The 16,832-nt window shown below is 43.0% G+C and overlaps 1 protein-coding gene across 2 annotated transcripts in view; it reads right to left on the reverse strand.

Annotated features, from left to right (window-relative positions):
- The window catches only part of PCSK5 (proprotein convertase subtilisin/kexin type 5), a 413,582-nt gene that overhangs the window by 99,646 nt on the left and 297,104 nt on the right, over positions 1–16,832 (reverse strand). For both annotated transcript variants that reach the window (XM_070431475.1, XM_070431474.1), the window contains exon 21: positions 1,903–2,005. In XM_070431475.1, coding sequence (XP_070287576.1) covers positions 1,903–2,005 — 103 coding nt within the window. The remainder of the gene's footprint in view (positions 1–1,902; positions 2,006–16,832) is intronic.

Below are 16,832 nucleotides of genomic sequence, written 5' to 3' on the forward strand. Positions count from 1 at the left end.
CAAATGCTAAAAAGTTCTCTTAGTTCAAAGATGTCCAAACATGCAATGGAATTTGATTATTGATATGGTGAGGAATTAGAGGAGAAACAGGACCCATTTTCCGAAAGCTGTCTGTATCTAATAGTATGCCCTGAAACTGCTTTAAAGCAAATTCAATATTTAGAGGCATAGATATCTCAGAGACACTTGGAAAATGTTATCACAGTTAACATTGAGAATTCTTAAGGTTTCTTTTACATCTCCCTCTCTCCCTCTCTCCCTTCCACTATCCAGCCCTCCCTCCTTCCCTCCCTTCCTCTGTCCCTCCCTCTTTCCCTCTCTCCTTCTCTTCTTTGAGGGAGCCATTGGGAAAGCCAAGCCCATGCTATTGATTACACACTTTATAGTGTTCAATAAAACCCACATTTATTGAATTACTACTATATGTTGATCACTGTGGGGGAACAAAGAGACAAATACACCACAATTCCTGCTCAGGATATTGCAGTCCTGAGGAAGAATTAGATGAAATCACTGTTGTGTAAGGCAGAGGGAATGTCCGTCTTAGAGATTCACCTGCCACTGAAGCAGCCTCATCATCCTGGTCTTGGGAGAAACTCTGCTTCCTATGCATTAAGCAGAGCAGTGATGAGGCCATTCAAACACCCAGTCAATCAACAACTGCTAAGTGCTAGAATCAGAGGAGCGTTGACTAAAATACAAGATCCCAACTATTTTCATTAATAGAAATTTTCACTGTATTAGCAGAGATGCCCATCCCATTTAGATACTTGCTACTTCCTTATCCATTCAGCTATCGGACATTTATTTTTTATTTATTTTTATTTTTTAAAGCAGGCAGTCCCACTCAACATTATTACTTTTATTTATTTTAATATCTTTTTTTTATTTCAGAGAGTAAGGGAGAGGGAGAGAGATAGAAACATCAATGATGAGAGGGAATCATTGTTTGGCTGCCTCTTGCATGCCCCCAGTGGGGATCAAGCCTGCAACCCAGGCATGTGCCCTTGACCGGAATCGAACCCGGGACCCCCCAGTCCACAGGCTGGCGCTCTATCCACTGAGCCTAACCAGCTAGGGCTATCGGACATTTATTGAGTGCCTACCATTTTCTGAGCATTGTGATAGATAATAGAGATACAAAGATGAGTATTCCAAGGGGTGTGCAGTCTAACAAAGGGATCGCTTTGTAAATGAATGTCTTAAAATGTCACAGTTGCTCTTATGGAAGTTTAGGTAGAACATAAAAAGGAAGAAGTTAATTCTACTGGGAAGAGGTAAAAAAATGCCTTCATAGCCCAGCTAGCGTGGCTCAGTGGTTGAGAGTCGACTATAAATAAGGAAGTCATAGTTTGATTCCTGGTCAGGATATATGCTCGGGTTGCGGGCTCGATCCCCAGTGTGGGGCATGCAGGAGGCAGTTGACCAAGCCGACCAATGATTCTCATCATTAATGTTTCTATCTGTCTCCCCCTCTCCCTTCCTCTCTGAAACAAATAAAAAAATATATTTTAAAAAATGCCTTCATAGAACAGTTTAACCTTGAAGTGATTCTAGAAATTTGATTAAATATTTGCTCAGCAATGGGGATGATGGTTGAGGGGTGGGTGTGCAGAAAGGGATGAGATTCCGGGCCTCAGTCACCACCATCTTCATTGATGAGAAAACTGCTCTAGTGTCCAGAGGGCTGATTTTTGTAGTGGTTACTGGGCATCATGGGGAGAAGAGGCTACAGAGGTGACCTGTGGTCAGACCATGGAGGGTTACTGTGTCATGGGAAGGAGTTTGATTCTTTCTCCTGCAGGCCCCACATGTGCCTCTAAGGCAGTAAGCACCTTCTCCATCCATCTTGCAACCCATGAGCTCTCAATTAACCATAGGAGATACTGAGAAGCTACTCACCTTGTGATGGGACAGTCAAGGCAGTTTTCCTGGGTCGGCCCCCAGCACTTGGCACACGAGGCTTCACAGATCTGGCAGTGGCCATGTTCATCAATGTATTCTCCTGGGGAACAAAATGCAGTTGTTTACCTCATTTCTACATGGCAGTTGTTTCCTGGGCTGTCAGTCTGAGAGCAGCCAGATCTGTCTGTGGCTGCCTGAAAGCCATGGAGACAACCCAGAGAGAAGAGACCTTGAATGGCTTCAGTTGCCAGTCCTAAATCCTGACCTTATAATAACAACTGCTCCTCTCCCAGAGGCCCTGAAAGTTGGAACCTGAAAAAGTTATGAGGCAATGACATAATTTTGAATCTAGTCAAAATGTGTTACAAATTTTATAAGTAGAGAGAAGTCAAGGGGGCTTCCGACAGGATCCCTTCACTGAGCTCCTACTGACTTCCCTGTTTTAGGCTGAAGGCTTATGGGCCACAGAGACCCCAGTATAGCCTTGGTTCAAGTCAAGAAGCAAACTGGACCCACCCAGGTCCTGTCTCATCACTCTGGGGAGGATTGTGATTACTTGTCAAGAAAGGGAGTTGAAGCTTGGCTGACATTGGACAGATGTCAGCTGCATCTCACCCTGAAAGAGTAACAGTGAAGAGATAGCCAGAGAATTCTTCATTTAATTGGAAAGCTTATTCTTTCCAAGGAAAAACACAACATGGCCTTTCCACAGAAGCAAGTCCAGCCTCACCAACTTGTAAACATTTAAGAAATTATTCCCACAGCAAGGGTGGTAGAGAGAGGTGAACCCTCATTGAAGGTGATAATCTAGTGATAGGTCTGTGGCTCATTGAATTCAACCCTCTACTCACACTTTACTCATCCTCTGCCCCCATTGTCTTACAAGAAATTGACTGAAAAGAAACTGAAATTCTTTTAGTCTGATCCAGAGACCCACTTTGTATGGTTTAGAAAGTGATCATGCTCAGAAACTTCAGATTCAGATTTCAGCAGAGTCACAACTTTCACTTGCCTCCCACACCAACTTCATAGCCCTGTAAGCATGTCTGAACATTGTCAGTCTGAGATAAGCCAGAGCAGTGAGGTAGCAGGACTCACCAATTTTATTAATTAAAATTTTTATTTATTAAATTGATTGGGGTGACATTGGTCAATATAAACATATAGATTTCATGTGTGAGTTTCTATGTTACAAGATCTGTATATTGCACCATGTGCCCACCACTCAAAGTCAAATCTTTCCCTGCTACCTTATATTTAGGGCCCCCTTCTTCCTCTACCCCCTTCCCTATGGCAACCATCACACTGCTGTTTGTGTTCATAAGTTTCAGTTTTATATCCCACATATGAGTGAAATAATATGGTTCTTAGCTTTTTCTGTCTGACTTATTTTACTTAGCATAATGTTCTCAAGGTCCATCCACGTTGTTGCAATTGGTGCTATTTCATCATTTCTTATGGCTGAGGTGTATTCTATTGTGTATAGTACCACATACCTATGGTTTAATCAAGTAGGTTACTGGAACTCCAAGATTCACTTCCTGATTTATTTTAACTGTATGGGGGGAAAAAAAAGCCCTGGAAACATAGATGACTGGTTAAGAATGGAGAGAAGTCTACTTCTCTGCCTTTCCCCGTAATTTTACTGAATTAGTACAGTTGGGTAAGGTAAACTTATATCCATAAGTTGTCCACTTGCTGGCGCTAAACTACAAAAATGAGTAAGCTTTAGAGTGAGTCACCAGTGGGGGCAAAACATGCAAATAGGCAAGTTGTTCACTGCACAAGGTACCTGCCTAAATGGTCACATGGAGTTGGAAATCCATCCCATGTTGATTGCACCAAGCCATGAAAATGTGTTGGCTGCCTTTTTCTCTATAGGGGGTGCCTTTCACTAATTCACACAAAGATGTCAGAACAGACCAGTTGGTAATCAGCAGTCCCAAAGCAGAAAAAGAGCCTGGACTTCTGTCTAATAGGAGTGTTGATATCAATATAGGTATCATATTCTACCTATTCTACCTCTTAATTATTGCCCTTGTGCAACCTCTTCTACTTTTGTCAGAAAGCACAACAAATTGAACAGTGTTATTATCAATCCAGGCACCAGCAAGATAAAGAGCAGAGGATCTGGGGCACACTTCGTAGGAGCAAGTAGATCTTGCCTACATTGCCAATGCTAATAATTTGTGTTGGATGATAGCTATGTATCTTTGAAAATATATGTACTGAGTGGAACAGGTATAGGGAAGGGTCACAGAGGCTTCTAAACCCAAAGAAAATGTTTTCTAGAGAAATATAGATCATAGCTTGTTCATTCATTCATTCATTCATTCCATGTATATTTTTTGAACACTTACGTACCAGGCACTAGGTAAAATTTAGAGATATACAAATTAAAAAGACCCTGCTCTTGGGTTCTCAAAGATATTTTATAAGAATGATTTGTTCCCTAGCTGGTTTGGCTCAGTGGATAGAGCATCAGCCTGCAGACTAAAGGGTCCTGGATTCGATTTTAGCCAAGGACACATGCCCGGGTTGTGAGCTCAATTTCCAGTAGGGGGCATGCAGGAGGCAGCCGATCAGTGATTTTCTCTCAATCAATGTTTCTCTCTCCCTCTCCCTTCCTCTCTCTGAAATCAACAAAAATATATTTTTAAAAAAGAATGATTTTAAAGGAGATAATTATAATCCAAATGCTGGCTAGGAGACTTTGCCTTCCTTGGACAGTCTAGATTAAAGTCTAAAACAGAAAAGCAAGGGCATACACTGCACTCTCCTAGACCTAGAGGCAAAGACTGTTATTTTGCCTTGACATTGGTGCCTATAAAAACGGACACAGTGGTTTGGTTGTCCTAAATCTCGCCACCCATCCACCTTAATCTTCATGGTGTATTAGATCCAATGCTAGGGTGGGATTTTAAAGTAAATACACCTTACTCTGCTAAATCAAGTGCTGCTTAGATGGTTCTGAGAGTTATGTCATATTTACACCCAAAGCCACCTCTGTAGTTAGATGAGTCATGGCTAGGTCAAGCAAGGGTTATTCAGATATTGTGGAAATTTTCAATTCTCCTATGTCTTTTGTTTGTCTCTTCCTTGACTTCCATAAGCCAGAATGTGGCACTGATACCCTGGCCTCATGTTTCCTTGATCTACTCAACTATCATGGCCTCTGTTGGAACTCACATAGATATAATCACCTGAGATATAATCATCACTTGGAATTGCCCCAACTCTGAGATTTCAAATACCCGCTCCAAACACAACCTTCTTATGCCCCACTATGCTAAGCTCACCCTTCTTGATCATCCTTTCACTCATCTTTGTATTTTCCTCTTGCATTTCTCACTGTAGTTAGTTCAAACCTTTTTTTTCCCATCCATTCAAGATTTTATTTTATTTATTTAATTTTTAAATTCTTTATTACTTAAGGTATTACAAATGTGTCCTCATCCCCCCCATTAACCCCCATCCTCCGGTTCCACCCATTCTTTCTCAGAAGGTGACCTCACTATCTAATTTGTTGATAAGATACTGAATTTCCCCAGCATCCTTTGTCTCCATGTCAAAGTTCCTTTCTATCTTCTCCTTGACTGTTCATTTGTCTCCTGTTTCTGAGGAAGATGTCTCTCCTCCTGGCCACTGGCAACCCTCAATCTAGTGCTCATAATCTTTCCTCGGGATATTTCTCCACCAGGATCTCTGTCTTCAATCTTTTCTCCACATTTGCCATTATCCTCTGACCTACGAAAGTTCTCCTCAACCTAAAACCTTCCCAAGCATTTTTCTTCTTGGGTGAGTGATCCTTAAAAGATGTTTTTCCCTCCTACCATTTGGAAACAAAATGGAGACAACCTCATAACCTTGAAGCTTATGTAAGCAAGTCAGCATAGGACAGCTTGAACCACACCTCTCTCAAGTCTGCATGCCTCTTAACTTTAAAGCAAACTCTGGCTTTATAACAGATGAGAATAAAAGGACCTGTCTTAATTTTCATATTTATGTGGATGTCCAATTAGTTATATAAACAACTGCCCCCAGCCCTTGCAGGCACAAGTGTCGTACTGCATATTTGAAACAAACAAAAAAGCCAGATTCCAAGGACATAGTGAAGATGCTTTTTTTTGGTTGTTGGTGCAGCAAATTCTTTTCATCTGTCTTTGTTGCACAATGAAGCTCAATGTTTATGACAGGAGTGATACACAAAATTTTTTTAAAGTAGCAGCACAGATGTTGGGGTCCAATATTTTGTTCTCCATCTCATCCTACAAGCTCTCCCTTCTAGTGTCTTCATCCATTATTATTATGTCCAAGTTATCTTTCTCCTGTGATCAAAAGTGTTTCATTCCTGTCTCATCTCATCCTATAATAGTTCAAAAAACATTGAAGTAGTGTCTCATGAGCAATGCTATCTCAAAAGTTGAAGACACAACTTAAAAAATTAATAATTGTAAATTAAAAAATTTACAAGTTAGTGGTATGCTCTGCTTGATCCACCTCCTGAGAACATTACAGCATGTGTTTGTGTTAATGAGTCTAAGTTACAAATAAACTTTATGAAATCACCCAGATTAGTCAAGCAGTTATTATATCATGCATAGCTACTAAACGAAGTTGAGAATAACATAATAAAGGGCTCACCTACCCAGAAGGGCTTCATTTCTCTTCAGAAATGCTATGCTTTCTTTTGTATCTCAATATTTATTTGAGTCAAATTTGTTGTAGAGTTTAAGCAAATAAATATATAAACTAAATAAATTAATAAACACTTAGGTTAGTATTCAAACCATGACTGCCTGGTTCATAGGTTGACGCTCAACCACCAAGCCATACTGGCTGACAAACATGAAGCTTTATAGCAAGACTCAAAAAGGAGGCCATCCATTGATGGCCAACATCTTTATTTAAAAGCCTATACCAGTGATTTTTTTTTTCCCAGCAAAATAAATTTATTTGGGAACAACAAAGAATTACAATCCAGAATGGCAAAGAGGAGCCTCTCACAGAGGTGAAGAGGAAGATGGGAAAGCTATCACAGAGTTCTCCCAGTTATACTTCCTGATTGACTTAATGAGAGTTCCCCTTTCTGGCCTCCCTCCTTCATTTTATTTATTTTTTATTTTTTTAGCCTACTTGATTTTTTAATTTTGTTTTATTGCCTAAAGTATTACAAAGAGTATTACATATGTTTCTTTTTTTTTTCCCCTTGACCTTCCCCCGGCCTCCCCTACCCCCAGTGTCTTGTGTCCATTGGTTATTCTTATATGCATGCATACAAGTCCTTCGGTTGATCTCTTACAACCCCACCCCCTAACCCTCCCCGGCCTTCCCGCTGTAGTTTGACAGTCTGATGCTGCTCTGCCTCTGTATCTATTTTTGTTCATCAGTTTATAAGGGTCTTTATTATCCATAAATGAGTGAGATCATGTGACAACAAAAAAAGGTATAATTTTGATTATTCACACCTGACAGCTATTGTCTTTTTTTTTTTTTTTTATACAATCTAAGGGAAAAGAGGTCTTTTGCCCCTGACTAAATAGTTAGGTATTGCGCATTTTAAAAATTCTTGGGGCACACCAGTTGAAAATCACTGGTCTGCACAATTATGCAGCCTTAAAAATGAAGGACATCCTGACACATGCTATACCATGTACAAACCTGGAAGACATTTTGCTAAGTGAAATAAATCAGTCACATAAGGACAAATATTTCCTGATTCCATTCATCTGAGGCACTTAAGAGTAGTCAAATTCAGTGGGACGGAAAGCAGAATGGTGGTTGCCAGGGACTGGAGGGGAGGGGGAAATGGGGAGATACTGCTTAACAAGTACAAAGTTTCAGCTGGAGAAGATGAAAACGTTCTGGAAATGGATGATGACAATAGTTACACTACAATGTGAATGTAGTTAATGCCATGGACCTGTAGGGTTAAAAATGGTAAATTTTATGTTATGAATATTTTACTACAATTTAAATAAGTCTACATGATGAGTTTCTTCCTCTACAGGCCAAACTTAATTTTAACCAAAACAACTCAAGATTGTCTGCCCTTTGGGGATGAGTCCGAAGAGCACCAACATCTTGGGGAGCCAGTTTGTTTAACTGAGGATCAGGAGACCACCTGTGAGAATAGAACTAAATGGGTAAGTGTATAAAGCTTGTGATAATGGAGAGGTCTGGCAGATGGAACACTGTGCTGTTTCTTTTCATCAGCATCTATAAAAGAAGAATGAATATTAAGCAGCTGGAGTGGGGGTGTCTGGGGCGACGGCTTTTCTATCTCAGCCTCTCAACAACCACTTCCCCCTTTCCTCCCCCACAGGGTTTTCTGATTTCTTTCTTAATCTCAATGCGTTTTCATTCTTAGGTGCTGGGGCTCACCTGTGGGCAGATGCCCCAAAACTCTACACTGGTGCCCCCATAGGTTGGCACTCCATCAAAAAAGGATGTATTGAATAGTTGTGGGTCCAACACACTTGTAAATGTTTAGCTTACTTCAGTCTGCACTTTGTCAAAGGTCAAGGAATTAAGAGCTGATCCTTTGCATTTCCACTGTTATTTTGGGCCTTGACCTCAATCACGCTACTCAAAAAATATATCTGAAATCAAGTCTTGGCCAATACACCTGGCCTAGCCTGCGAGGGTCAGAGATTGAGCATCACGACCTATGAACCAGGAGGTCACAGCTCAATTCCCCGTCACACGCCCGGGTTTTGGGCTCGATCCCCAGTAGGGTGCATGCAGGAGGCAGCCAATCAATGATTCTCTCTCATCATTGATATTTCTATTTCTTGCTCCCTCTCTCTTTCTCTATAAAAATCAATAAAAGCATATTGTTTAAAAATACACCTGAATACAGCAGTGATGTAGCAATCACACAGGCTCCCATTCACTGACACCTACCATGTTACAAATGCTGTTGTATGTAATGTTTAACTTAAACAACAGCCCCTTTTACAAATGAGAAACTGAGGCTCAGAGACCTGAATCTTACATGAATTCATTCAACTAGGCAAGTGACAGAGTTAGGCTGTGACCGGTACGGATTCACTTCCGCCTTGGTGCTCCAAGCAGCTCTGCTAGTTATAAAAAGACAGCACTGAGCACATGTCTTGTCTAAACCACTTGGTGAGGTAAGGGTATCAAAAGGAATTCATTGTGAAAACAGATGAACTTTGAGCAGGCTTATTGCGCAAAGCAGATTTACTCAATGATTGAATATGCCCTCCAAATATGTGTTTTGTCTGGTAAAATGGCTTGCCTGGCAAAATTGCCATTGATTAAAAGACAGTTATATTTATCAAAGTGAGGTTTTACCAGCTGCTTGTTCTGTCTACTAGGTTAGAAACTCCTAAGAGGAACCCAAAAATGGTGTGTTTTATTTTTTGAATGAATATAATAATTAATTGGAGCTCTGCACAAGGATTTTCTGCTTAAGTGCTGTCTGCAAACAAAATAAATTAGCTCTTCAGAAATAACTTATTACCAGAATTATAGTTGCCTCTTTCTGGTCCCCCAGTTTATATGAAAATCTAGTAGAGATGGATTGGTTCCCATATATCTGGTCCTCAAGAGAATTTTACATTGCCTCTATGTTAGTGATGAGTCATTCTAAGTCTTAGCTTAAGGATGCTGAAATTAAAAAGGTGCTGAACAGTGGGCTCCAAGATCAGACACCAGAGGGGACAGACACAAGGCCCGAGTGTGATTATCTGCAATTAAACGAAGTTAATTCACAAAGACAATTATTGAATCTGTGAATGAGGAAATGATGAACACCTTCCTATAAGTAGGGTATGGTAGGTAGAAATGCATTTAATGCCTTTCTGAGGTATGTAAAAGATCTTGCCAGTCTCTATTTAGTGTGCTGTGTTTGCTATCTGTAGGTGAGCCTCGCATTTCTACAGGTTCTCTAGTGCACTCAATCGCTCTACTTCTCAGGAGTAGGATTGCACCCCGCAGTGTTCCCACTGTTTGTGGCTGCAGAGGGACCACTCTCACGGGGGGAAATTGTACAGGTGCATTCACAGTAATGGTGGATGTGGGGCTCAATTCATAGTGACAGGAGGAAGTGAGCATAATTTGATGAATAACTTGTTTACCGTTTGGAAAACATCACTGATAACCTGAGGCAGGTTACACTTGGGAGATACTTACTGGGAAAGAGAACAACTTGAAAGGACAGGTTGTTGACTTGAGTTTCCGTGTAAATCCATGAGTGAGCACAGCTCTATCAAGCACTAAAGGCTGTATCATTTCCTTTCACTATGGAGGCCATGACAATGCAGGTGAAACTATTGGGATTATGGCCCATTGAGCCACGATCCTGGCACTTTTGAACTAAGCAAGGGTCCTTGAATGTGGATGTGTTCCAGCCCAAAATTCTCCCCAAGGAGCTTAAAATGATCAAAATGTTCCCTGTGATGGTGTAAGTCCTGAAACACAGGCATGAGGATGAAACTTATTATCCACTTTCATTTCTCTGCTGACCTAAAGAGCCTCCCTAATTGCTTTTGTAATTTGCTCTTAAATGCTTCAAAGTACCGATGCTTTACTGCCCCCCCGCCGCACCCCCGACCCCTCCAGTGTCCCATGGGAGAGAACATCCTCCAACTACCTCCTCCTCTTCCTCTGGATCCACTCACTGAAAGTGCTGACTTTACCTTTCCTCTCCCACACTCCCTTTGTCTTTCCTGGAGCCTTGCCTGCTGGTGCTAAAACATCCAGGCCTAATCACTAATTAGGAGAAAACAGATGCTCCTGGGACGAGAAATTAGTTGCATTTCAAGGCCTATGGCTCCATCTCACTGTAGCTGGTAATTGACAATTTAGCCTTCTATTGGGTCATCATTAACCACGAGCAGTGGAGACTGCCTCTAAGACAGGTCTGCCTGGAGCAGGGCACCCAGAATACCTCACTCCCTAGTGACTAAGGAAGCGTTTGATTCGTCAGGATGCCATATGTTGTATTGGAAGTGACCAAACTGCTTTTTAAAAAGCCAAAGTATGGAAGTGAGGAAGGGACTGAAGCTTGCCTGCCGAAGGCCAGCAAAGTAGGAATCCCCATGCTGGGTAAATGCACACGTTTTGGAGTCATTCCCACCTGGGTTTGATTTTGGCATCCTTCTCCAGCTGTTTGGCATTAATCAAATCACATTTCCCTGATGTGCCTCTTCTGTGTATTGTGGATAATACTCTCATTCTCAGAGAATGTGACTGGGATCAAATGAGGAAACAGACCTAAGCGCAGTGGATGGCAGAATGGTAGTTGTAATTATCAGGTGCTTTGAATATGTCATCTCACTAATCCTCCAATAATAAAGTGGAATAGGGCCTTCAGCTCCATTTGGCCAAATAAGGCATGTAAAGCATCAAAATGTTAACTCCCTGAACATCCTTTGAACCCTAGTCTGTCTAGATTCCAAATTGTGCTTTTTCTACCCTCGAGGGGACTTGAAGAATATATCAGCTGCATATGTTGGTGGCAACAAGGCACCTGAAATTAATGACCGTGGAGGCTGAGAACACAATTCAGCTGCAAAATGCAGCCCATGCAAGTCAGTCTTTATAATTGGCAGCCCCTGGGAGCCAGCCTCCCTGCACAGAGCAAAGGCAGCTTTTCTGCGCGTCGCTATGGAGAATTTCAGAGCCATGGCAGTGCCCTTCTCAGGCTGCTGAGGGAAAAGTGTCGGCAATCAGTGAATCCCTCTAAGAGGGGACGCACAAGGCTTCTTCCCCGCAGAGTTTCATGGAGAAGGTTTAGAACGTGTGGTTTTGGCCTCACTGTGGAGTGGGCACTACACTTGGACTAGCTGCTTCTCCTTCAGGTGAGTGACTGGGAGGGACTTTGCCTCCTTACCTGGTGGGTATTGGGGCAAATTGCACAGTTTCCTCTCTCTCAGTGAGGGTACAGCATATACACAGACGAAAATAAAAATGGGGGGCAGTGTCATAGGTTGCTCTGTGTGTGCGTTCTGCATTGGGGAGGGTGGTAGTGTTGTGAGGCAAGAGGCCTTGGAGTCCCTGTATGTCAGAGAAAGAGCTGGTTTCCCTGCCTCCCAGCATCTTTCCACACAGTTTGCATCCTATCAGAGCTTTAGACTCTGTCCAGAGCATGGAAGGGGACTAGAACCTCACCTGGCACCACCCTAGAGAGAACACCACTCCCACCACCACCCCCTACCCCCAAAGACTCCTGTCATTCACACCATGCTTGGATGACCATGAGCTGTCCTCTCCCCACCAAGAGGAGAGAGGCAAGATACAGGTGAAGTGCACATATCTGGAACTAGATATCCTAGGTGTGGATCCTGGGGCTGTCTTGTGCTAGCTGTGAGCACTTGCACAATTATAAAGCCTCTCAGAGCCTCAGTCAACTCATCTGTAAAATGGAAATTATCAAAGCTATGTCAGAAAATTGTCAGAAGGATTAAATTCGTTAACACGTGGAATGTGCTTTGTAAGATGCTAGCACACAGTAAGTGCTTAATAGATGTTAGCTGTTGCTACTTTAGTGAGTACAAGCAGGCGCTCAAATAAGCAGCATGAGCTAGTGCAGCCGTGGGCAAACTACGGCCCGCGGGCCGGATCCGGCCCGTTTGAAATAAATAAAACTAAAAAAAAAAAAGACCGTACCCTTTTATGTAATGATGTTTACTTTGAATTTATATTAGTTCACACAAATACTCCATCCATGCTTTTGTTCCGGCCCTCTGGTCCAGTTTAAGAACCCATTGTGGCCCTCGAGTCAAAAAGTTTGCCCACCCCTGAGCTAGTGCAAAGACCTATAGGACACACAAGCCTCAATTGACCTCTGATGGTTTGCGTGGCTTTGCAAATTTATTTTGCCCCCAAAGTTGTAGGTTCCCTGTTGTTTTCCTGCCTATCATCAGGTAATGCCCTTTCTTACATTGAGGTTGATTTACACATGATGATAAATACAAATAAAATATCTGGAAAAGATTTCCTTTCTCCACAGTTGTTCAGGGACCACTGAGAAGAATGGACTCCAATTTTATCAACCATTTTATTAACTTAACAACAGGCGAGGTCCTGTGTGATTGGCACCTAAGTGTAGTCAGTTCTAGTCAGGACAGTGGCAACCCTCTGCCCTTTCACCCAGCACGATGAATTATTAACTTGCTAAAAAATTACGGCACCCCAGAGCAATATGTGACAGGAAGGCAGGTCAACTATTCCTTTATTGACTAATATTATTCCTCTTGTGGCCTTATGGAGACATCTCAGGAATAATATAAAATTGTTTGTGACTTAAACTGGTCTTTACTCAGCTTTTATGAATTAATTTGTCTGGCCTTGATATAAACCCGAGGAATGTCTCATGAGAGGATTCTGGCTCCATCAAAACATTCCAGAATGGTATGACTCTGTGTGCTCTTGTCTTACTTGTACCTTAATGCCTTGCTTTCTCCTTTAGATGCCCTTCGAGCATCCCTCCACCCCTTCTGTGCCAGTGGTTCCTCAGTGAACTTGCAGTCTTTGCATGCTGCCCCCTAATGGAGCTGAGAACTTCCCAGCCTAGTCCTACAGAGAAGTCATATGGAGCCTTGCAGGACACCTCTGCATTCACTCAAGGCAAGGCTCTAGAAAGTCTGCAGGAGCCTCAAGAACAATTCCATTCTTCTGGGAGGAAGCACAACCTTGGCTGGAAGGTAGGCAAGTCAGTATTTGAGTTTGAAGTCTCCTCCCTTGGGCCTGACTTCCATTTTCCACAGCCAAGCCCAGCCCAGAAGACCCTGGGTGTCTCCCGAGGGGACCTCCGTGCCTTCCTGTGCTAGTTAAACGGTTGTCCTGGGTCGGGGAGGGCTGCTCAGCATAATTTCTAGAGAGCAGGCAACCAAGGCAACCAGTCTTAACCCCATTTTAGGCGCCCTGGGCTCTCAGAGTCCAGCCCAAGGCTTAGGTCTGCACCCACCAGGCTGTGAGGTGGGGCCTAGCATCCAGGACTGGGAAGCCTGCGCTTCCTGGAAACTCGGTTGCATGATCCCCACGGGCAGAGCTGGTGAGTCAGGCTCTCCTCCCTCCTAAGCTCCCTCCAGCAGCTGTCTGACCTGCTTTGACTCCTTTTTGCTTTCAAGGCTGCTCTTGATATTCATCTTACCCACATTTTACATGCTGTGATGTACTGGGGGCCCCAACCCTCCTGGAGAAGGCCAGTTCCTCTTTCTTCGGTTCTTAGTTGGCTAACACAGACCGGCTGGCTGTGGAGAAGCCGCCTGCGGGCTCGGTGAACTTGACCCGTCTTTTGCTTATGCAATCATCTGGTGTAATTTAGGTGGTAATTTCCTAAAGCTGAATTTGTAAGAGGCAAATATTTTCTATGGGATAAAAACAAGCGCTTACTACAGTAGCAGGAATGATTGACATGTGAAACTGCTATGAGGAGCAGAGGCAGGAGAAAGATGTATCATGTGGCGTTAGAAGTCCAGGCCTTGGGTCAAAGATGAGGAACCTCTCCTGGGAGAGCTGGGTGCTTTCTCAATGCTTTCACATTTAATTCTCAGAGCCAGTTATGGAGATGAGCACTGCTCTCATCTTAAAGATGAGGACACAGACACTCAAGAAATTTAAGTCACCTAAGGTCACCATATTAGTGATGATAAGAATAGCAAACACTTATTCCGTGATGACCATTTGCTAGGACTTGTTCTGATGGTGTGTTTGTATTAGTTCACTTAATCTTTACAATAATAACCCCACAGGGAAAAGGATGGTGCTGGGTACAGCTCTTCTGTATCATCTTCATTTTTCTGTTGACGAAGTTGAGGCAGTGAGACATTAAGTGACCTATTAAAGTCACCCAGCTTGTGGCAGAGCTGGGGTTTAAACCAGAGGTCAGACTCCAAACTGTAGTTCTTGAACCCAGGTTCTGTGTCACTCCTTTTCCCAGAAAGAGGGGATAATCCCAGGCCTCGAACACTCTAAATGCCATGTGCCCCTTCCACTATGCTGGAAATTCAAATAATTGGTGGGTTGCATGTGCATATGTGTATGTGTGTGAGAATATGGGGTAAGGGGAGGTTATGCAATCCTAGACACTTGAATCATGCAAGTTGTAGCTATTGCTTACCGGCCATTTCGAGGGGCTGTGTTGGAGATGGCTACCTTTTATGAGACAGAATCAGCTTTCACAAAATACAAAGAATATAAGCCAATGTAGAACCAGTGTTTAAAATGTAATGATTGCACAGGACAGCTGATTGTATCTTTCCCTGAGGGCAGGGCTATCTTTTGTGTTCCCATTGCCTCAATGCATGACTAGAAGATTATTTCTATACTTTTGTGTGTTGGGTAAGAAATTCATTAAAATTGTGTGTTTTGTCATTGTTGTACTGTAATAAGATTGACTTAGGCCTGAAAAAAAAAACAAACTGGGACTATGGCTAGGTGGACAAGGGGGAAAGTGGAGAATATTTCAGGAGAAGGGAACAAAGAAAGCAAAGGAAATAGGTATGATGTCTGTGTGACTCAAGTTAATGATTGGGTTGACTGAAGCAGAAACTGAGTGTGGAGGAAATGAAAAAAAAGTTTGTATAGAGGATGTAGAGAAACCAAGAAATATCCGACAGTTATCAAATAGGTGTGGTTGGCCAAAGGGGGCCATGAAGATTTAGGAAGAGAATTACAAATGGGAAAATCTGTGTTGGAAGATAACCTTGATCAAGGGAGGCTGGATGGGTTAGACGGGACAGTCCAGGAAGTCAGCTAGGAGATGACATGAGTGAGCCAGGAGGGAGGGAATAGAGCTACTGCAACCAAAATGATGAAGACAGTGTGGTTGCCAGGAAACAGAGTCATAGGATCTGAGGAGTAGATGGGTCTAAGAGCTCATCTACTCCATCTGCCGCCTCCTCCCCTCTCCTGGGGCTTGGGCATTGTTATGGCTTTCTAGTCCAGGGACTGCCCAGTGTTTGAAAACCGAAAGGGACGGAGAACACATTCCCTCCTGTTATGCTTTTGAAAAACTCTGATTATGAAAAATGTCTTTGTAGAAAGCCAAAACTGACCTTCTAGTAAATTTTATACATTGGTCATTCAAAAAAAGAAACATTTTCTCTGAGGAAAGAGCATGATATTTATGGGAATAATGAAAAGAGACCGAAGGTCTGAGTCCAAGGCTCAGACACAAGTGGCTGTGAGCAAGTCAGGTTAACTCTGAGTCTTAGTCACTTCTGTGAAAATGGGGATAAGATATGTTCTGCCGAGTTCTCTGCTCTGTTTGGAGGATCACATGATATGCCTTGTGAGAATGCTTTGTGAACTTCAGAGTGCCTCATAAATAAAAGATACGATTATTGATGCGCCACAAGAGGGAATATAGTGCAGTTTAGTGACAGAGAAACTGCATCCAAATTCCAGCTCTGCCATTTTCTAGCTTTGTGATTTGGGCTCCTTCTTCTCTACTCCACATGTCTACAGCTGCAAGATGGGATAAAAATAGTCCTATCTTGGAAAGTTGTAACTAAATTTGATAAGGTACTTACAAGCACTTAACACAGGGTCAGCCTGACATACACTAAATAGGAATGACTAGTAGTACTACTATTGATAAACTAGAGGCCCGGTGCACAGGTAGGGTCCCTAGGCCCTGCCGGCAATCAGGGCCAATCTGTGGGGCAACCAATGGGGTGATTTGGGCTCCTGCTTGCACTTTCCTTGGCTGGCCTGGCACCACCTGCTCACTGGCCCTGCCCCCCTTGCCGGTCGCCTCCCTCTGCAGGGCAGCAGGCAGGGTGATCGAGGCCCCCCCCGCCCCCCGCACCTACCTTGGCTGGTGGCCCTGCGCCGCCCACTCGCTGGCCCTTCGCCCTGCCACCAGTTGAGCATCTGCTCCCTGGTGGTCAGTGCACATCATAGCGAGCAGTTGAGTGGCCGTAGCATATCATTAGCATATTACACTTTGG

Source organism: Myotis yumanensis, unplaced genomic scaffold, assembly GCF_028538775.1.
Source record: "Myotis yumanensis isolate MYYU_CA2020_CCGP unplaced genomic scaffold, mMyoYum1.0.hap1 SCAF_12, whole genome shotgun sequence".
NCBI classification, from domain to species: domain Eukaryota; kingdom Metazoa; phylum Chordata; class Mammalia; order Chiroptera; family Vespertilionidae; genus Myotis; species Myotis yumanensis.